Here is a 22,509-nt window from a genome sequence, read left to right as displayed (position 1 = left end):
TTTTGGATAGTCGCATGAGTGAAAATTACATTACCATCTTATTTAGCCCATATGTTTTTGAAAGTAATCGTTACAACATTCCCTGTACTCTACCTCAATATGCTTCCAGATACTTGCCTATTGAGAAGTTAAGAAACTTGTCCTAGAATGTGAATCAGTACACTATTTGCTTCAATGAGAATTTCTTGCTACAAGATGAAAACAAAAAAGCAGCAGAAACAACCAGTATGCTTAGTGAGACAGTCAACATGTAGAGTAGTGTAAGCTCCTGGTCTCATGGTAGAGCAGCAACAAACAGTTCAATCCTGTTTGTGGACCAAATTTGAATAGCACTATTTTAATTCAACAATTGCTCCAGTTACACTGTATTCATTGTCATGGAAATATTCAGATCTGCCACAAAATCTTTGAATAATTTATTTTTTTTGTACACTGTTCATATTTTCTCCTAATTCATAGTCAAGTTTTTGCTGACTCTTCTAACTTAAGCTAATATCTACCATAAGCTTTCCCCTATTTAATTTAGAAAGGCAGCACAGCTCAGTCATTAAGAGCTGGAGCTCAGAAAGAAGCCTGGCTGTGCCTCAAGCAATTTTCCTAAATTCTCTGCAATTTAGTTTCCTTGTCTATAAAATAATGATTGATAGTCTCTACTGCCCATGCTCAAGAGCATTAAGTCAGTTAATACATTTCAAATGATCAAATCCTGCTGTATATAAGAATGTTGGCTCTTTCCTTCCCTTTGCCCAGATTACTCAGACAATTGGAGGAGGAGGAAGAGGTTAATTTTACTATCTTAAGAGCAATCTTCCTGGTCCACCGTCAGAAATGCATCAGCACTTACGGCAGCTTCTCCTTCACAGGAGAGGTTTGTCTCATACAGCTAGAGGAATAGACATTTGAGATATGTGAGTTGCTTCCTAGAGAAATATCTTGGAATTTCTGCAGCAAATTTGGGGATATAGGCTGTCATACCACATGATCCAATGGCCCCTATATTTTCCTGCTTTGATTTATGGATGAATTTCTTGTCTTTTGCATCTCATCCAATCCATAGTTTTAGCACTTCTCATCATTCATTTCTCAACTCAAATACCACCCCATGCAAGAGGCCCTCCCTGGTGACCATAGAAAAAGCTTCCTTCCACTCTTGTTTCAGTTTCCTGTCAAATTTTTTCATTACATTTTAGTATCTGATATTATTTTATTCATGTGTGCATATATTTATAGTAATTTTATATTATATAGTATAGTGGTCATTTATAATAATTCTATCTTAACTAGAATATAAGTTCTCTGAAGAGGAGGTATCTGCCTGTCTTCTTCATTGTTATAGCTAATACATGAGGTACTTAATAAATATCTGTGGAATGAATGACTTCTTGACTGATTCAGGGACAGCACAGTGAATGTTTAATAATAGACAGAATTTGATATATGCCTGGAAACAAATATAATATGAACTATGTAGAGATTTAGATTCTAAAGTCCCTTCCCCTCAAAACATTCAATGTCCCTAGTGTTATCCTTCGTAACAATCCCAGAAGGCAGTTTGTTTTTTTTAAGTTCAGAGTTTATATCGTTATAGGTTCAATTTTAAAAAGGTTTTTTAGAAATGGAAAATAATTAGGCAGTAGCATGAATCAGATTATAGTTTTCCAACTAGTATGTTGCAACATGTTTTGAGCATCAGGTTTACAGAGGTAAGGTAGAGGTTCATAATGGAGGGAGAACATAAGCACTCCTACCCTGGCAAGTACAAGGTATATTTTAATTAATTAATTAATTAATTAATTTGTACTGGGGATCAAACTTGGGACCTGGTGCTTGCAAGGCAGGCAGCAGAACCACTGAGCTAAATCTCCTGCCCTACAAGGTATATTTTAAAAACCACTGGAAAGCAATATATTTGATGATCTTAAGAGTTTACCAGTCTGAACACTTTAACAAATGATAAATTTCAAGGCAAGTTGCTTCTACTTTGAAATTCCTTATATTAGTAACATGGTGAGCAAAAAATGAGACAAGAAAAATTGTAACTGCACTTTTATTTGGGGAAAAAAGGTTACTGATTATGCTTCCATAAGTCCTTATTTTAAAATAGAAAGGAAGCACAAATAGATTAATGTATATCATTGATAATATTATATAATTAACCTGTTACAAAAAGCAATAGAGGGGAAGATATCTATGCTTGGTAGTGTGTGGTAATATTTTTAAAATATAAAATATGAAGCATAAGAGTTTTGGTGCAACTCTCCAGTATAATGTTTAACTTGAACATATTTACTAAATAATTTGTTCTTGTAGAAGAACAACAATGGACAACACAACCAAATGAACAAGTGATCTTTATTATTAAAGTTCTTTGGGTATGTCAACAAAAAGTATGACTGAGGTCTTATTTGTTTTATTTCCTAGTGGTCTTTAATGTCACTGTGTTTTCCACCACCTCCATTACTCAATGAGTAGTAAAATTGAGTAGTAAAATTCCTTTGGATACATTGAATGAGTCCTATCATTAACCACAGGTTAGAAAAACTAGCTGTGTCATTCTTTAGCATTTTGTCTTTTGAAAAGTAGTTATTCGCTTCTCACTTGATTTAAGAATAATTTTATTTTATTAATACACATTAATCCAAGCATATTTTCTTTAGGAAGTATGAACCCAAAAAGATATTATATCTGGGGGTATTATTTATTAATACCATAAGCCAATATATAATATTTCTACTTAAGGGTAAATTTGTTACTGATTATAAAGTCCTTCCTTTTGTATTTCCTAACCTCTCAAACAAAAATATTTATGAATTTTGATGAATTAATCAGACATATCTCATTCATAGGTATTTACAAATAGGACCAGAAAGAGAGGGCCTCCCATGGGGTATAAGATCAAGCCATTTCTTAAGGTGAAAAGGAAGGGTCAAGGCATTCAAGTGTATGTACAGTCTTAATATAAGAACTAAATTCTTCCGCTGGGCTTCTTCTGCCTTTTTATATCTCCCACTGAGCTTGCAGAACAACTGTGAAGTTACAGTTTTAAATTGGTACCTACGTTTCTGTGGCAGGATCATAAACTTCACAGGAATTAAGCACTCTCCCAGAAACATTGTTTCCTAAGCTCCCACCACAAACATGGATCGGGCCATTGGTTTCCACCATTCCATGGCTACAGCGCTGAGTCAGCATGCTGGGCTTCGTGTGCCAGCTTCCAGAAGCCAGTTTTTGTGAGGTGTCAGAATGATCTCTTTAAATCTTTAGCCATTATTTCTGTGTATTATCATATAACTGCTTTATTTGTAAAACAACAACAACAACAACAAAAAAAACTGTTTCACAGCTGTATTTTAGCAACAGGAAGGCAGTTTTGATGACCTATTGTTATTGAATTTCTGCACAAGTCGCTCAGCAAAGGACAGGTAGAAGAAGAGGTTCTCTGTTCCCTTGCTCAAGTGAGGATTTTCCTGTCCTTAGCAAAGGTAGAAGAGCAAACAGACACATTATTTGGTGCCACTCTTGAAAATCAAAGTAGTATCTGAGAGATCTTCCCTTGTTCTTATATGTTCAAGGAGGCCACTTACCTTCTTTATTGCAGTACCAGTGTCTTTCTTATTTAGTTTCTGCTTGCAAAACTGGTGCAATGAAATGCTCACAGAGTTAGGTAAGTTTAATATAAGACTTGAAAAGAAATTTATTTTTCTCTGACACACACAACATGGACAGACGTGCCTCCTATTTTTGGTAAATAATGACCTAATTATATTTAGTTTTGCATCTAGTTGTGCTTTCCCAGATGGAATAAACTATGAAATAAAATTATGTGATTCTTCAATTTTACAATACATTTTGTTCTAAATATTTTATTACTAATAACTCAAGTAATATTACTTCAGTTCTTCCTATAGTTATCTTACAGTCCCTGGCATTTGTTTTCTTTAACTTCACCAAATTGTTTTTCTTCATAACTCAGCTCTTCTGTGCTGAATATTTCTAGTCTTTCCACATGCTGATATCTCTGCTTTCACCTTTTCCTGATATATTTCCTGCTTTGTTAGTTAATCACAACTTTATTAACAGGGTGTTTGTGTCTCCTACTTTATATTCTGAAGATGTTTATTTAAACTTTCCCTACTCTGACTTTCCTTATATTGTCTGAATATTTGAATACCAGCAAACATAATATCTAGCTTTTATTGATCACCTTCTATATTCCAGGCACTTGCTTGACATAGATTATTTCTAATCCTCCAAGCAACCTGGCAAGACAGATATTATTATCCCTTCTTTATAGCAGAGGAAGCTGAGATGCAAGGTGTTTTATTTAGATCTGGATGAAGGTCACACAGCAAGTTATTTTCAGATTTGGAATTAAAAACTGAGATTGTCCCTACAGGTAAATTGCATATATTTTGAGCTTGTGTGGGTGCTTGTGTATGTGTGTGTGTGTGTGTGTGTGTGTGTGTGTGTGTGACTTTTGGCAATGGTTATGATATGAAGGTCAAAGATCTTCCCAGGAAAAAAGCCAAGCACTTCCCTACACTATTATACTGTGTTCTATTTCTATTGTTTTAATTTAAAAGTCAGAAAATTACAAAGCAATTATATATCTTTTTTTCATTCTCCAATCTGATTGTCCCCTGTATTACTGAAACTGCAATAAACAGCAATGTACTGTTTTAAGTATCTAGCACTATAGATATATTAAAACTTTGGAAAGAAATTCAGATTAAAATTTCTTTAGGCATCTGATGGTTAGAGTGCTGGCCTAGTGAAAACACATGTAATGTGGCTCTTGCAGAGGGGAAGGTGATGTAGGTAGTTTTATATGTGGAATATATGAGACAAATTCACTTTTAAGGAGACATAAATTGGGTGTGCAGAAGATTCCCTGAAGCAATCGGCAAAACTTAGGGTGGCAAATACCAGAGAAGTTATGTTACTTAGTAGGGTGCGTGCACCAAGAGTTTTTGCACCTAAAGAAGTAAAAATTGCAAATTTGCTATCAAATTAAAAACAAGGATTTTAAAAAGCATCATACCATCTACCTTATTTTGAAGTCCACATATTTATAGATATGTGAAATGACTTTGGTTTGCATTAGATAAAGTTATTCCAAGCCTATATTCCTTTGTGGCTCTAAAAAAACACTTTGCCCAGCACTTCTCCACCTCCTCCACTTAGGACACTGTGGAATTATCATTCAAGACTGGTTATCCTCATGCAAGTCATATGCCTGTGCCAGATAACCAGGACACAGATAGACATTAATAGTTGAAGCTTTAACAGTGGCAGGTGCTCATGGTAGGAGGATGATTTTGTTAATTACAAACACTACAGAGATCATTGATTTCTTCCTCATTTCCCCTTTGCTTGCATTTCACTCTACTGACCTCTGTTTAGAAATGCTATTAAAAACATTTTTTTAAATTACTATTATTCCTCCCTAAATGGCTGTGTCTTTGGAAACTATTTTCTGCTTATAAATTCAGTCATATAGATGTCTATAAAAATCCTTCTCCAAGTGTTTAGGGTAGTGAATTCCAACTTTTTGCCTTTCAATGTTACTTAAGCTTAATACAATCCATGTGCACTGCTGAGGTATAGGTTAGGCATCTTCATTCCCAATGCTTCCATCAGCAAATCCTCAAGGAAAAACTTGGAAACAGCGTTTTCACCAAGATTCTAATTCAACTCTAGTATTTCTGCTTAACGTAAAACCCATCCAGCCCCTCACCATATTGAAAGAGCTTCTATCCGCAATGAATTATCTCTCCTCAGAAGTCCTGCAGCACCTGGTAGTCTCATTGATTATTGCTCAGACTTTTCTATCAAAGTGCCAGGAACTACAGAAGTATGTAAATCCCAGGATCTGGGGTGGGGCTAGATGGGCAAAGGCCTTGGCTCTTTGTGTCCCTGGTGGTGACAGCCTCAACACTGCTTCTTTAAAGCAGAAGGTTAATTAATAATCTAATTTATCCTGAACACCTATGCATTCCTCACTACATTACCCCTCATCATATTAGTTTTTCTTAGTAAACTAATATTGTGGTATTTCCTATTATCTATTCTCACAATAAAATTTAGAAAGTGTATTTTTGCTCTGTAGTTTTATCTGTGAACGAAGACTGCGTACTCCTACATATAGCACTATTCATTAGTATTTGTGTTTGCTGTGATTGTCCTGGTAGGGATTAGATAGCCAACTCAGTACAAGCAACTAGGTTTTTAAACTCTTATGAATTGGCAGGTCTAACATACTGTCATTCATTCACTGTATGATGTTAAATTTACTAGAAGTTTTTGTAATACACACAAATATCATACAGTTTCCTTATTGTTGTTGCACTCGAATGAAGTGCTTAAATATATTTTGTACGATGCTTTGAAGTCAGAAAATATAAAAGTGATGATTTTATTTTTCAGGGAGCTCTCTACAAGTAGTTTTCCCATGACAACTTCAGTAAGTGGTTTGTGTGATCGAGAATTTGACCCTTGTCAAGAACATGATTGACAGGAAATGGAAAATCCAAGACTTAAGTCACTGTTTTGAGATGTCACAATGACAGCCCTGGATAATCGAAACATTGAAGTGCTTCATTGTAAATTAAAAAACTAAAATATGAGGACTTATTTCCATATTTCAGGAGTATTCCTAAAAAATTCAGAAACATAATATTGTAGAATTAGGAAGGATAAAATATAATAATATATAACTTTAAATTCTGATTAGGAAAAATATTTAAGATGATAATGATAATCTGTCCTCTACTGTGTCACCTATGAAGTGATAAAAATCATACCAGTCATGTCACAGGAAAGGCTAAGAAAGAAATGAATCAGGGTGAAAATTATACAATTATATATAGTACTCTGATTTTCCCATATGGGGCTGATAATTCACAGACAACATTTTTTATTCTCCGTCTCACCTACAGACAAGTTCTACCACTCTTCTTTTGGAAGTCTTGCTCTTCAGGATCACAAGCTGGTCAGGGGCTTCCCTGTCTCATAGGTAGACCACTTTCCTAACTTCCTCTCTTTCCTGTTCTTACAAAAAGGCTTCTTATTGACCACTATTTTCCTTTTGTCATTTTACTCTCATCTTCAGGATGTCTTCCTGGTTGCTTCTTATTGCCAATCAAATCCAAATTATGCTGGCAGTTTTCAAAACTCAGCCTGACTTGATCTGCTCTTCAGTTTATTTCTCATCACATTCTCACTCTTCTCTGAAAAAAAAGTGTACTTCTCCTATTGTTTGTTGTACACCTCTGCTTTTGCTTATTCTGTCTTGATATTTTAATGAGAGACTATTGTACTATGTTAGGGTCTGGATTATGCATAGTGTCATCCCTTAAGGTTTGTATGAGGTGGTATGTATGACAGGGACAAATGTCTGCAATACTGCATGGTAAATGCTGCCATAGAATTACTAACAAGTTGTACAGTTGTAAAGAGAGGAGTAAATATGATAAATTTACAACATCATTTTGTTAACATAACAAGGGCTATAATGGTCTCTAAGTTCCATGAAGACCTTTCTGATTACTATGTACATAGTTAAAAGCGTAGGTTGAGTAAATTCCTACTGAACATGCCATCAGTTTCTTCAGATGTGTGGGTTATCCCTGAAATTTCATTCTACAGAAAGATTTCATTATGGAAGTAGATTGGTTTTGCTAAGTATAAAATTGCCACCATGTTGTTGCTGAAACTGCAATGGAGCAGGTGCAAGAAAAGCTAGTCCTGGCTTTCCTCTAATAAGCCAAGTAACTTAGAACAGCATATTTCACTTCACCAGGTATCACCATTTCTTCTCTAAAATGAATAGATTGGGCTAGATGTCCTAAACTTCTGCTGCTCTTACAATCCATAACTCTGTGTTGACATTCATTCATTGCTTCAACAGACACCTATTAATAGAACCTACAGAGTATATGTCACTAGATCTTATAATTTGTTTATGTCATAGACAATCAAATCTCATCATTTCTAACAGGAGCTGGATCCTTTGACAGCTAGAATCAATAAAAGTGCTAAGCACTTAAGGTTAGTGCATTGTGATTTACTTCCCTGCTTCTTTATACCCTAGAGATATGGGTACCTAGAGGGTGGGTAGTGAGGAACAGCAGCTCTTTGAGCATTCCCCTGGCCACACAGGCATTCAGGAATCCTCATCGTGGTTAGCATGTTTGTTGATAGTTAGACTCTGAAATGACTGAGTGAAGATTGAGACAGAGCTAACCTGACAACCTGAGAGCTTAAAAGCATCAATTAGGGACTGTGCAAGAATTTGACCTTCCAACTACCTCAATATTGTGGGTTTGGTTCCTATAATGGAAGTTTAAAAAAAGAAACCATTCTTCCATGCTTTATAGTGATTATTCTATCAAAGCAATAAAGGACATGAATTAATAAGTACCTATGAGTATAATTTTAAGACTCACACACTAGGGACTGAAGTGATGTGGATACAGTCTAGGAACTGCATTCCATGAGTGTCCACAACTCACTCACCCCTTAGTACTAATCATCCTTAGAAGAGCCAATTTCCCATAAGAGAGAAGCCCAATGCATTTTGTGCCTACTAATCATTGGCAGATACTCAGATTGCACTTCTTAATTAGGTGACAAAGCAGCCTCACATACATGGTAGTTAGTGCTAATGAAAATTTACATAAGAAACCAAAGAGAATTAAATAGATGTGAAGATTATCATTTTGCACTTTATCTTTCTATATGTGGTAATAAAAAAGTGTGAATTGAAAAATCTAAAGAAAAATAATGGGTGATTTATTTTTAAAAACAAAAAACACTTAGCAAGAAGCCATACTTATAAATTCAAAAAGTACCCTAGTGTTTCATTTTGACAATACATAACAATGACGACATAAAATTTGTTTTAATACTCTAGAGTCCTGATGAATAGGCTGTAAAATGTTTACAATTAATGCTGTTTTTTTCTCACACATTTTTAAAGAACTAACTTCATACTGTTTAAAGTAAATAATGATAATGCTATAGCTTTTTGGTTTGTTATTATAGATACGAATGTAAAAGAAGAGATAACCACCAAGAAAGAGAACTCAGAAAGTATTATACAGTTTATTATTATTTACCACTTAGAATTTTTTGGACATAGTTTATAATTGGCAAAGTTTTTCCAATTTGCTGTAATAAGTCAACTGCTCTCAAAATCTCATGTACCTGAATAATTTCCAGTTGAATTTAACTACTCTTCTGTTTTCTATTCCTTGTTTTCCTTTTCAAATACACTTGAGAATATGTGATACTTTGTTTAGTGGAAAATATTTGCAACTTTGTTTAATCTTTTAGTTAAAAAATCGTGTAAATAATAGAAATCACATGACAATAAAAGGAATTATTCAGTTACAAACATTTACTGGAGTGTATTTTAAATACTTTAGCAGTAGATTGTGTTTTTATAATATATCTGAAAATGTCTAGACTTATATAAACAATGTCAATCATAAAATTTTTGAATTCTGTGAATGTTTTTGGTCATTCTTTTATTCACTTACTCATTTATTAATTAATTCACTTATTATTTAATTCTTAATTTACTGCTTAAAAATTTTTATTGAGAATGTAGTAGGAATTTTTCCCCATCTTGCTATTCAAAATTAAAATAGTCAGCACTTCTATGTGTATTGTTTGTATATATATTTCTTATGCCTTCCAAAATGACACAGTTCTCTAAAGAATAATCCCAATTTCTTTTTCTTCTTTTTTTATTACTTTTTTTTCTGTGTTAGAAATCAAACACAGGACTTCTAGGTAACTTGCCACTTCCCCAGTCCCACACATTTGTCTACTAATAATTTTCGTGGATATCCCAAAACAATCACTGCAGTATTTGATAATTTTATATTTAATAAACTTTTAATCAGTGCTTACAATAATCAAGTTGACCAAATCATATTTGAATTGACATACATTTGATTATATTCACTCTTTTAAAAAGAAAACAGTAGACATTCATAGACATTCAAACACTAATACATAGAATTATTTATTTTAAAAATGCAGTGATATCAAAAAGTACAATTCCTCATTTAAAAAACTTATTTTCTAAAGGAAAAGAAAGAATAGAGTTTGGTGCCACTGACTGACTCTTTATATGTCAGCACCCAGTGTGAACTTTGTTAATTTGGCAACTTTTTATTATTATTGCACCATAAATGATAGATGATAGATGTTTTATATGTTTATAAACATGCATGAGAAAAGAATTAGTTTACTGTGAATGACTCATCAATTTTATGAAGACATGTATGCCATGATTTAACCATCATTTATGGGACATGATCCTTTGCCTTTACAAATTTCAACTTTTAATATAACTATATACTCATAATATTCGTATTTCCACCTATTCACCTGTCTAACATGTATACCCAACATGATGACCACACAAGCAACAGTTGGAAGGCGAAATAATTAGAATGTGAGCTAACTATAACAGGCCAAAGAGCTGCTGAACCAGTCATCAGAGTAAGGCCTGACTTACCATAGCAATCAAGTTTAAAACGTGACCATGAAAAAGAACAAGGAGGAATTCCTCCACTGGCTTTGAGAGAAAAATACAGTATTTTATTCTTCTTTGCATGCCCTAGAACAGCTAGTAGTGTGTGTGTGTGTGTGTGTGTGTGTGTGTGTGTATATATATATATATATATATATATATATATATATATATATGTTGGATAATTTTCTGACCATGAAAGAGTGACATGTAATATGCCTTATGGAACAAAGAAAAACAAATGGTTTGAAGAGAGAGACAAAAGATAGTAAAAAACTCTGTTCCACAGTAATTTGTCATTAATGATGATGCTACTTCTCTACTGCTTGTTTAGCAAGGGAACATCTGATCTGCTTTCTGCAGGCAGCTTATTGATTATGTGGGTCGATGTAATCTGATGCATAAAGAACCAAGGAAGTAGGCAGCAGCATTTTGCTAGATAACTGCTAAGAAATAGATAGTTTACGCTGGATGCATCCAAGCTGAGTGGCCCCATGTGAAGTTGAATGATGACCAAAAGCAATCCTAAAACTGACAATGCTGTCACTTCTCAGTCTGTCTACTGTTAGTGAAATATTAGTTATATTTAAAGAAAAGTGATGATATATGAAGAGCTACTAAATCTGTATGGGCACAAGAAAGATCTGCTTTTCCTTTTTTGTATATGTCACATTGCACACATGCATATGAGAATCTAGTTGCATCATCTCAGGTAACAATGGCTATTATTTTCTCTCTCCCTAGATAATCAAACTATTTTATTGCTGGTTACTGCTCATATTGGAAGCAAGTCACAGTTATTAGCTTGGAGAAACATGAACAATAAAATGATACCCTTAATGTAAAATTTCCAACCCAAACCAACAAACAACAAACATCTAAGAAAATAAACAGAAATTGTTGATGTTTAATCCATAAAACAAAAATATTGTTTAAGAAAGAAGGGAGGGCAGGGGATTTAACTCAGTGGTTCTGATGCCTGTCTCACAAGTGCAAGGTCCCGAGTTTGATTCCTGGTATCAAAAAAAAAGAAAAAGAAAGAAAGAAGAGAAAGCAAAAAGTATGAGGAAAGGAAAAAACATTAAAAAAAATTAGACCTCCCAAATTGAAAGACCCAATCCAAAAATGGGCATCTGAAATGAACAGACATTTCTCAGACAAAGAAGTAGAAATAGCAGATAAACATATGAAAAAATGTTCAACATCACTGCTCATTTGAGAGATGCAGGTGAAAACAATGCTGAGATTCCACTTCATGCCAGAAAGAATGGCTGGTATCAAGAAATCAACCAATAACAAATGCTGCTGGGGCTGTGGGGAAAGAGGAACACTGCTCCACTGCTGGTGGGAGTGCCGACTGGTGCAACCACTGTGGAAATCAGTATGGAGATACCTCAAAGAACTAGGACTGGAGGTCCCATTTGACCCAGCTATTCCCCTGGTGGGTATCTTCCCCTAAGAATTAAAAGAATCATACCACAGTGATATATGTGCGCCCATGTTCATAGCAGCACAGTTTGTAATAGCTAAAGCTTGGAAACAGCCCAAATGCCCATCAACTAGAGAATGGATAAAGAAAAAATTTTTTAATAAAATGGAGTGCTACTCAGCCATAAAAAATGAAAAATTAGAGACATTTGTAACTAAATGGATGCACACTGAGGCGATACGCTTAAGTGAAATAAATAGGACACACGTGTGAATGCCAAGTAATTTCTCTAGAGTGAGAAACTGAAAGTGTAAATAAGGACTAAAAGGTGTAATAGATAATGTGAAATAGGAAGAAAAGGGGCAAAGGGGAAGGGGAGGTGGAAGGAGTACGGGAAAGGAAAGAAGGGAATGGAGTTAATATGAGAAAATGGAAAAATGGAAACAAAGTCTTTGTAAATAGGTTAGGATGGAGGGGTTGAAGGGAGGGCAGTGGAATGGGGAAAAAATGAAAACCAAGAGAGATTATGTAAAGGCACATATCTCCAATGATGAATGTCATTATATTGTATACCTAAAATATACCAATAAATAAAATTTTTTAAAAAAGAAAAGGAAAGAACAGAAACGAAGTCTTTAAATGAGGAGGGGTGGAGGGGTTGAAGGGAGGGCAGGGGAATGGGGAAAAATAAGAACCAAGATACATCATGTACAGGTACAAATTCCCAATGTTGAATGTTGCCATATAGTATACCTAAAATGTACCAATAAACTTAATGAGTAATAATTAAAAAAAGAAGAGAATGAGACTATTGAGTAAAGAGCTGTTTGGTTAAATGCCATTTTTAATATGTCCAACAGTGTTGCTAACACAAATTAGACACTCACAAACTGCTGGTTTCCTTCTTTACACGTGAGGAGAGGATGTGAAATGTTACCTGCCAAAGCGGGTCTCTCTGCTCAGGAAAGAGCTCGAAGTACTTGTGGGCCAGTTGCACTGGTGGCAGAGTCTGAAGACGCAGGTTGGTCCAGCTGTGCACAAAGTTGGCCAAGTTCGCAAAGGTGTATAAGCCTAGACGGTCATTCCCATAGTTAGATAAATGAGTCATGAAAATGCTGATCTGAAAGACAGATAAAAATGACCACACAACAGCATATGCTTAAACTCAAAAGTGGCAGTGTAAGTTCCAGGGAGCACTTTGCCTAACTTTGGAATTGTATGATTCAATTTTTTTTTAGGTAGAAAGCCACATATCTAATTTTGAAAGGAAAACAGCACATATATCCACTCTTAAAATTGACATTGACATTAGATTAGTGAAGAACCTGAATTAAATAAGTTCTGATATTAAACAGTTATTCCTGCTTTTTTTCTAATGTAGATGTACATACAAATGGAAATGGAATCAAACTTGAGAAAGCTTCTTTCTTTGTGGTCTCATAAAGTTCTTTTTACTTCAGTTTTGAATATTATCACTATGAAGAAATTATAAACCTTTGAGGAGACAAATATTTAAAAATGTTTAGATATGTTTTAAATGCAGATTTAAACATTATTCAATGTATAAAAATATCATGTAGGGCCCCATTAATTGTATATTTTTTCCTTTGATGTATCAATTAAAAAATAAACATACTTTAAAAAACCATCAGCATTTCTACAGAAACTGATTTCATTTGGTCCCCAAATTTTCCATGATCATTAATCTTTTTATAACTTCTAATATCTCAATTTTAACTCTAAAATTATAGAATTTCTATATTGTTCTTTCAGTATCAGAGACTATAGAAAAGTGAAATCTAGATTGCTCTGTAAAAATCAACCAAAAATTTCAAAGTGATTCCAAAAATTTGAGTACCTTCGTGTTTTAGCAGGAATTAAAAAATAATAAAGAAAGAAAAAATTGTAACATGTTTATCTACATTACTTTATATAAATTGTAAGGGGAAAGTTCATCATTAATAATAATAATTGTTATAATAATATACAACCTCGACATTACTAATAATATTTTGTATTTTATCTTGAATCTCTTATTTTCAAACATAAGCATTTTAGACTCATTTTTCTACTTACTACACAAATCTACAAACATTTCAGAGCAACTCAAGTATTACAATTGAGTACTTAATTAACTTCATTATTATTAAAGTAAGAGTAATATAGCGTTATAAATAATGTTGGAACAAATATAACACCTGAAACTGAAGAGTAAAGTAACATCAAAGTAAAGTCAAGCGTATGTCTCATGGCTATTGTTTTATGTGGATGCTCACTCCTTTTTTAAGTAATTATGTTGCTTGATGCAGTAATTTGGATTATTTGGAAATAAACAAGGGTGTGCAGCAACCATTTTAATATCATTTTCATCACAACTTGGTTAGAATTGTAGTCATGCAAGAAAGGTTACATTCTTGACCTTTTGTCCCCAAACTTGTCATTGGATAACTGGAAATGCCCACAGAAGAGGCCTTTATGTAAAAAACAATAAGAGCATTACCATCTACTGCAATTTAACAAACAATACTCTGGTAAGAAATTAGAAGTTAAAAATACCAGGTTCATTGTTGGAATGCCCTTTTTATTTTGGAAAAGACATTGTCTTTCTGTGTGTCATGCAATAATACTGAAAAGGATTCTCTGAGGAAAAAATTACTAAAATTATCTGTCAGCCCTCACCAGGGTTGAAAGAAGAGAAGAGATGAAGACTTGGACCATTGCCCTCAATGTATCTAAATTACAATAACGCCTAAAAGTTATATAGCACTTTCTATGTGCTAGGCATCATTCTAAGCCTTTTACACATAAAGATAAATGTTCCTGATGCTCTTACAATGTAGATATTGTTGTTGCTCTCTTCAAAGAAGAAGACATTGTGTCACAAAGCACCAAGTAACTTTCTGAGGTCATATCTGGCCAGTGACACACAAGAATTCAAATGTAAGAAGTCAAATTTCCTAGTCCAATACATAGTATGTGCTGACCCAAACATTTTTATATGTAGAATTTTGCATTCATCTTTTTCCTTAAAAAGAAGATGAACATACTTCTATAGAAGACAGTAGAAAAGCTATGGACTCATTATATTGGCAATTTATGGTTTCTACATAATGTAAAATAGAATAAAAAGATAATTTAATTTTGAATTTTTAAATGAAAACTTACTTTAAAACAATAATAGTGTTTGAGAAAATATTACTGATACACTGAAAATTTATCATTAAAGAGCTTATCACTACTGTTGTATTTATTGCCCATTTTTATGGGATATATTTAAAGTTTTATAATTGAAAAATAAAAAATAGAAGACTATTTAAATAATATTATTTACATGGCTTATTTAGGCACAAATTGAAATTAAATCTCTCAAATATTGTCATAATGGTCTTCCTTGAAATTCATATTATCATTTTAAAAAGCTCAGGGTATCTATGCCACTCATTTTATTCATTGGCCAATGTCTCACACACTTTTATCTCAAATAGGAAGTGTGCTTTTGGCCTGACATAATTACAGAGTTTCTAAAACATAACTTGGTATCAATAGTTGATGACCATATAATTGCAATTGCTTTTTGTTTCAGTTTTTGTTTTTTTGTACAGGGGATCCAACTCAGAACCTTGCACTTGTGAGTGCAATTGTTGTCATGAGAACTTCTTCATAATCACTACAAAATAATATACACTTGATCCCAATAAGTATGTATTTATTTCATGTTGCTACTGTAATTAAGAAATAAAATAGTGTAAGTAGTGTGCTTCAAGATAATTATCGTTTCCTAGGACTGAAATTATTATGAAAAAATACTCAGCATCCTGAGTACCTGAAGAAATGTAGTAACATCTAGAAATCTACCACCTGGCCTCTAGTGTTGTTATTTTAAGATAGAATTTTGAGCATCTCTGATAAATTACAGATAAAAATCTACTTTGAGAGTGTAAAGATTATTTAAACATGATAGGTGTGCTATCATTTCATTAGGGTAGTAATGACATTAATAGATTTTTGCAGCAGACTAGTTTTAAGTAATTTTTCAAGATTTTTCTTAGGAGAATAAACCTTGTTTTATGAGGGAAGCATAAAACTTTATGCAGGGCAAATGGTAACATGTCTTTGGAAGAAAGCAGCATCTGGAGGTGCTGTGTGGTTCCCGGTTGACCCATGGTGTTACATTTAAATTTTCCTTTGCTGAAAACAAACACAAGTGCCCTGGCCAGGGCAGTTGCAATCGCTGCTGTATGGGGAAGCCTTACTGGTTAGAAACAAATTAGTGCTGGTATATGGTCAATTGACTGCACTTTAAGAAAAACAATTCTGCAAGCACAGCTTAACCGTGCATATTTGGCTTGCTAAAAGCACCTATTGTGCAGACAGAGCATTTTACTCTTAGTAATTCTGGGGAAATGGCTTGTTTAAAATAAAAACCTATTTCAGAGAGCATGAGGAGACAAATTAAGAATAGATGTGGTTTGAAGCCATTAACCTGATTGCCAGATAGAATATACATAACACCAAATTTGAAAAGATATAACCTACGGAACAGATCCACTTAATGATGTTTCTATGGTCCAAGGAAAAGGGAGTTCTTAGAAAAAGTAATGTCTAAATCTTGATAAGAGAAAATTAGGTAAATATAACTAAACTCTATGGATAATTCTTAACTAAGGGTAAAAGCATGGCCATTACAACAAACAGGATGAACATAAATGAATGAGATTTATGGGATGAACGTAAATAAACGTGGGCAAGTGGCCCTCCTTCAGTCTTTCACTGAAATTGACACAGTTGCTGTTGATAACATTTTATAAAATAACATTTTATTTTTGCCTCTTGGATGAAGTTGCTAATGAAGAAAATATAAGAAGAAGGGAAAGAAAAATGAAATGAAAACCCAAAGCTTCATTTTCTCTAAAATAAAACATCAAAATTCTCTACCGTAAGTTCAAATATTTTATTGCCAATACCAGAATAGTTTTCCTGCTGTTCCTATTTTCATGATGATACGATGTGATTGTAAATTGTAGAATAAATTAAATGAATATATTTTACAGTATTGTTGATTATGATTTAAAACTGTCTTTAAAGATTATATTTTTAGCTAAAATACACATTATATATTTGAACATTTAGGTGTGTTATATTGCTTAAATCAATCATTTTCAGAGTAGTCAGACCTGTGCTGTGGCTCATAGGACAAAGCACAGTAACAAATACAGAGAGAAGCAATAGCTGTGCTGAGCAGGAGGGTATCCACCCTGCTGTAAACCAGCTTGCTCTGTCCTCATGTCATAACACAGTATTTTTCAAGATAAGAATTAAATATTAGCAGTCAGTTTCCACTTTTGCCTCTGTGGCTCTGACACTGTGCTCCTTTTCAGAATGAGTCCATTGTGTTTAAAAATATGTCCATTAGCTTGTTAAATTATTGATTAGGCTTTTAGTTCTCATAAAATGGGAAGATAGATGAATATAGAGAAATGTGTCCCTGATGGCTCATCTGATGGGCTCTGGACTGAGCTCAAATTTTTCATATAAAAGGTAATTTGAATCTTTCTTTTATTTTCATATGGCTGGAACCACATTAGAAATAGAAACAGTAAGACCATACTCAACATCACCAATTTGAATGCAATACTACTTCTTCATTTGAGTATAGAGGATATAATTGTTGGTCAACAATACGTGGGTAAATGCTTACATCCATGTTCTTAGATACCAAAAATATAAAATTTAACCAAGCCTAATATATTATTCTTTCACTCAATCTAAAGTTTGCCATTACTTTATAATCCACTTTTGGAGTAACAAAATTGCTTTTCAAAAATGAAATGTATATTGTAATGATTGGTCAATGGTTGATATTTTCTTAACATATGTTAATTAACTTATAAAACTTTACAAAGTGGTTTTATGTTCATTTTTCTTCTATTGCTTGAATAGATACTAAGAGACTATCCTATTTCAGAGAAAATGAAATAAGAAAAAGGTTCAAGTGACCTGTCAGAGGAATCCTAGCAAACCCAGCATTTAATGTAGCCCACAAGTGTATAGCTAAACATTGATGAAGAAAGTAGATCTCATGTTGAGTGTTCTTACCACAATAAAATAAAAATTTTAAAAACAGGGGTTAAGGCATATGAGTCCAAAAGCAATGCTCTTTCATATATTATGGTTCTGCCAAAATGTGGGAAAATGCTTGTCAAATTTTCTTCTCCTATTTTTTGCTTCCTTTCTATCATTTTAATTATCTATTAGACTTTATTTGTAATAATGTTATAACTGTCAATAAGTCAATATGATTTTTTCTAAAATTTATTCAATAGAATATAAAATGTCATTTACATGTTTTTCAACTTTGGAAATGGAAATAAAATTTTTATTTCAATATCTATATTTAAACATATCCATACATTTCAGGTGACTGCTGATTCTTAGCCCTTCAAGATAATCAATATTGAAGAGAAAAAGATTATTTCATTTAGGAATATTTTGCTTCTCTTGCAGCCTTTAAAATAAGCATCAGTGTTTTCCATGATGGAACACAGCAACATCAGTGTTATAGAACCAGAAAGTAACTTCAATTTTCCAGTCTCAAAGAAACACATTTAGAGAGATCTTTCAAGATGTATTCCTCTAAAAGCCATTCTTAAAAGGAGAAAGGAGGGCCGAGGATTTGGCTCAGTGGTTCCGCAGCCTGCCTTGCAAACACAAGGTCCTGAGTTCGATCCCTGGTACCAAAAAAAAGGGGGGAGGGGGAGAAAGGAATGGAGAACAGGAGGAGAAGGCAAAGAAAGGAAGGAAGGGAGAGAGGAGGGAAAAAGGAATGAGGCGAAGGAGGGAAAGAGAGGGAAGGGGAAAGAAAAGAAGAAAGGTGTGAGGGAGGGAGAGAGGGTGGGAAGGGAGAAGTGAGGCAAAGGAAAGCTCCAAAATCAAATCATTTGTCTGAAGATCAGATGGATAGGAAAAAGTAGATTGCTAAAAATGATTCAGTGCATGGATTTAAAGCCTCACTCAGAATTAAATCCAGCTATTGATCTCCTGTTCAGCCTACTTCCTTTCCCTACTCTTTTGCTCCATGTGACTTTCAGTGTGGTTTCATATAAGATGTGCAACACCACAAGCATTTATAATTAATTACTGTTTCTAGTTGATGTCTTAACATCCCATACCCTTGACTATTGAAAAGAAGTCTTTCTTGAGTACGTGAAAAACTAAGCCTTTAGTTTTAATTTGGAGCACATTTAATGAAGAGAATAATGTAAAGATTTTTTTTTTAAATCAAGAGACTGATTAAAATATCCCACAAGATTTATCTACTGCATAAATCTGAAAACATAGAAAATGACTTTGGGTTGCTATAATAATTAAGATTGTTTTAGGCTGCTCACAAAGAAACAATGCAAACTTGACATCTGGAATCCAATCCAAATGGGTAGGTACAGTAAGCGAATTTACAGGTTTGTTATGATGCTTAAAAGAGTTGGGGATATGTAAAAACGTTTTGTAAATGAAAAATATTGCATGGTGGATATCATCACTATGCACCTTCAATTAAAGTGAATTTAGAAGCCAGTGGGTCCCCTTAACCATGGTTTTGCTTTGCAAAGGTTATCTAAGTCACCAGTGGTTCCAAAATATTCAATGGAAAATTCCAGGAATGAACAATCCATAAGCTTTAGATAAGTTTTACTAAAGTATATTATCATGATTCATCTATTTTATTATTTCTCATTGCTATTATTGTCATGCTATGCTTAATTTATAAATCATACTTTCTTACAGGTATGCATATGTATCAAGCAACATAGCACATAAAAGGTTTGGTATTATCTAAGGTTCCCCTGGGAATCTTGGAATGTATCCCCAAGGAAAGGGGGAGCCTACTGTAGTTTACATATCAAATACCATTGGTATGATTTGATTTATATATCCTAATAATATTTTTGTAGGCAAAGCCAGTGGGTTTTTGTTTTTCTGAAATTATCTGTATATACCATGGCCTTTGATAATTAATATAGTTATTAGTTGAACCAGAAAATATTAAACACATATATACCAAGGTGAAAAAGATCAACTTTCATACTTAATATAGGAAGCTCTTTTGTAATTTCATGCTATTCCTTAGTAAGTTCAAGCTTTATGCATTAGAATCACCACTGACCACTACAGTTAAAAAATCAATATAGGAGGAGGTTGTTTAAATGGAATTCTTTGTTTCATTTAAAAAGTGCAATGTGTATAGTTTTAGCAGGGTAATGCAAAGAACTAACATCTTGCTGTGCCTCTCCCCTCGCACTCTCAAATGTTTCCCATCCCTTTGCCCTTCAGAAGCCTCACCATCTGTTAGGCATCGATTGGGGCATTTATTGCTTATTCTCTCACTACTGCAGTAAAATGTAAGCTCTTCGAATACAAGGACTCTGCTACTCTTCTCTACTGCTGTGTCCTCAATGGTTTATAAAGTGCCTGGCACATAATAGGTGTACAACAAATATTTATTAGACAAACAAAGGTATCCTCAGTAACATACATTTCTTTGCCAGTAGAAAATGTAGAGTAATTTAATTGCTTTCCAATTATTCTCCAAATTCAAAAGACATGAGGAGGAAAACAAAACATTCTATCTTTCAACCCTGAAAACAGCTGGCATTTAATAGGATAAGATGAATTGCTAAATTACATTTTTTATTTGTGTTTTCCATTTCTATGATCAGACTAAATACAGCAGAAGTTCCATTCTGCATCTGATTATTTACCAGCGTCTCAGTTTTTCAGTCATAATATTTGGTTAGTGAATTATTAACAAATCAGAACTGTTTTGATTCAAGACCGACTAGAGTGTAAACACTGATCTTCCTGAATAGAGAAGTTGGGCAGTGACTTCATCAAAGCAGCAGTAAATAGGGCAGCTGTTCTAACAGAGAACAGAAGGCTCCTGATATATTTCAGTGAGCAGGAGCACTACTTTCCATTTTTCATGTACATTAACAGAGGCTTAAGTCATTAAAAGGCAACACATGTTTGCAAGCATATTGTTATTGAATATATTTGTGTTTTGTTTTTCTTTAGTAGTCAAGTCAGAACTGTATGTCATAATTGCCTTTTAGAATACCATGATTTTGAACAAAAACCTCCCAGTTTTACTCAATGGGAGACAACAAAAATTGCTTTCTAGCTGAGCTACTTAACATTAGCCTTTAGAGGGAGAGGGAGAGAGAGAGAGAGAGAGAGAGAGAGAGAGAGAGAGAGAGAGAGAGAGATCAAACTTCCTTTTCAATCATTTTGCAATGATGTCACATAAGTTGTTGAAGTGCAAAGTCATAACCCCAGGAATAATCATGGACAGTTTAGCCACTGGATGGAGAAATTATGTCCATTAGCAGTAAGTATAAGCTTTTCTAACAGCCTCAAATAGAGGTCAACTATTTATTTAGTGGAAAAAATATTATCTTTATTTATTTTACAGTCAAACTATTGACAAGAATTTATTAAGTCCTTACTATCTGCTTAGCAGTCTATTAGAAATTGGAGACAGTAGTGAGCAAATTATGTATGATACTTACTAAAAGGAGCTTAGGTGTGAATGGGGATGCAGAAAATAAAGCAAGAAGAAATATAAATTTCATCACTCTGTTGATGCCTTGCAACGGCTGCGGGCAGGGAATGGCTCTAAGATGGGCAGAAGGTTTCTTCAACATAGAAACTCTGAAACTGAGAGCTGAAGGACAGTAGGGACACTTCAGATAGAGGTCAAGGTGGCATGGAATTGAGGTGTGTGTTGGGCAGAGGAAAAGCCTGTGTGAAAGGTAGTTGGTAACAATGTGCCCTAGAAACTAAAAGTCATAAAATGTGATTCAAGCAAGTAAGCAAGGTAGCATGAAAAAGGAAGAAAGCAGTTCATGGAGATCTTTTAAAGTTTTGAGGTGTTTAGACTTTAATCCCAAGAATAATGGGGACCACTAAGACCCACTGATAGATTTTTGAGCAGCAGAGGATATTTTGCATGTGGCTACATCCTGACTGGCTTGGGAAGAAGAAGAGGGAAGACTGGAGGTTGGAGTCATTTAGGTGGCTGTTGCAGGCACGTGATTGAAAGGTAATGATTACCTGATCTGTGACAACGGCAAAGCAAAGAAAGTAAACATATCCAAAGAAGAAGATATTGAATCTTTAGTGATCTGTATTTGGTTAGATATCAGAGATTAAAGAAAAAGAAAAATCAAAGATTATATTCAAGTTTTCAATTGAGGTAATCAATGCTGTAAAAATTTCACCTTAGTAAAGAAAATGCAGAACTGAATAGAACAAAACACTGAGCTAGGGCCGGGGATTTAGTTCAGTGATTCCACTGCCTGCCTCGCAAGTGCAAGGTCCCGAGTTCAATCCCTAGTACCAAAAAAACCCAAAACACTGAGCTAAACCAAAACTTCAAGACTTGCTATGAAGAACCAAACAGACACCTAACAAGGCATGCCCAGAAGTACAATGTAGCTGCTCTGCAGCCTCCAGTGAGCCCACATGGGCTAGTCCAGAC

At 34.0% G+C, this 22,509-nt stretch overlaps 1 protein-coding gene across 3 annotated transcripts in view; it reads right to left on the bottom strand.

The window, feature by feature from the left end:
- Window positions 1-22,509, bottom strand: part of LOC101703600 (N-deacetylase and N-sulfotransferase 4) — a 289,039-nt gene that overhangs the window by 35,345 nt on the left and 231,185 nt on the right. For all 3 annotated transcript variants that reach the window (XM_087199297.1, XM_087199298.1, XM_087199299.1), the window contains one exon: window positions 12,913-13,095. In XM_087199297.1, the coding sequence (XP_087055423.1) occupies window positions 12,913-13,095 (183 nt within the window). The remainder of the gene's footprint in view (window positions 1-12,912; window positions 13,096-22,509) is intronic.

The sequence above is a fragment of the Heterocephalus glaber genome, unplaced genomic scaffold (assembly GCF_053883595.1).
Source record: "Heterocephalus glaber isolate CG9 unplaced genomic scaffold, H.glaber_assembly_v1.0 deba00001690, whole genome shotgun sequence".
NCBI lineage: Eukaryota > Metazoa > Chordata > Mammalia > Rodentia > Bathyergidae > Heterocephalus > Heterocephalus glaber.
The sequence above is the reverse complement of the archived record's forward strand: the minus strand, read 5'-3'. Positions and strand labels throughout refer to the sequence as shown.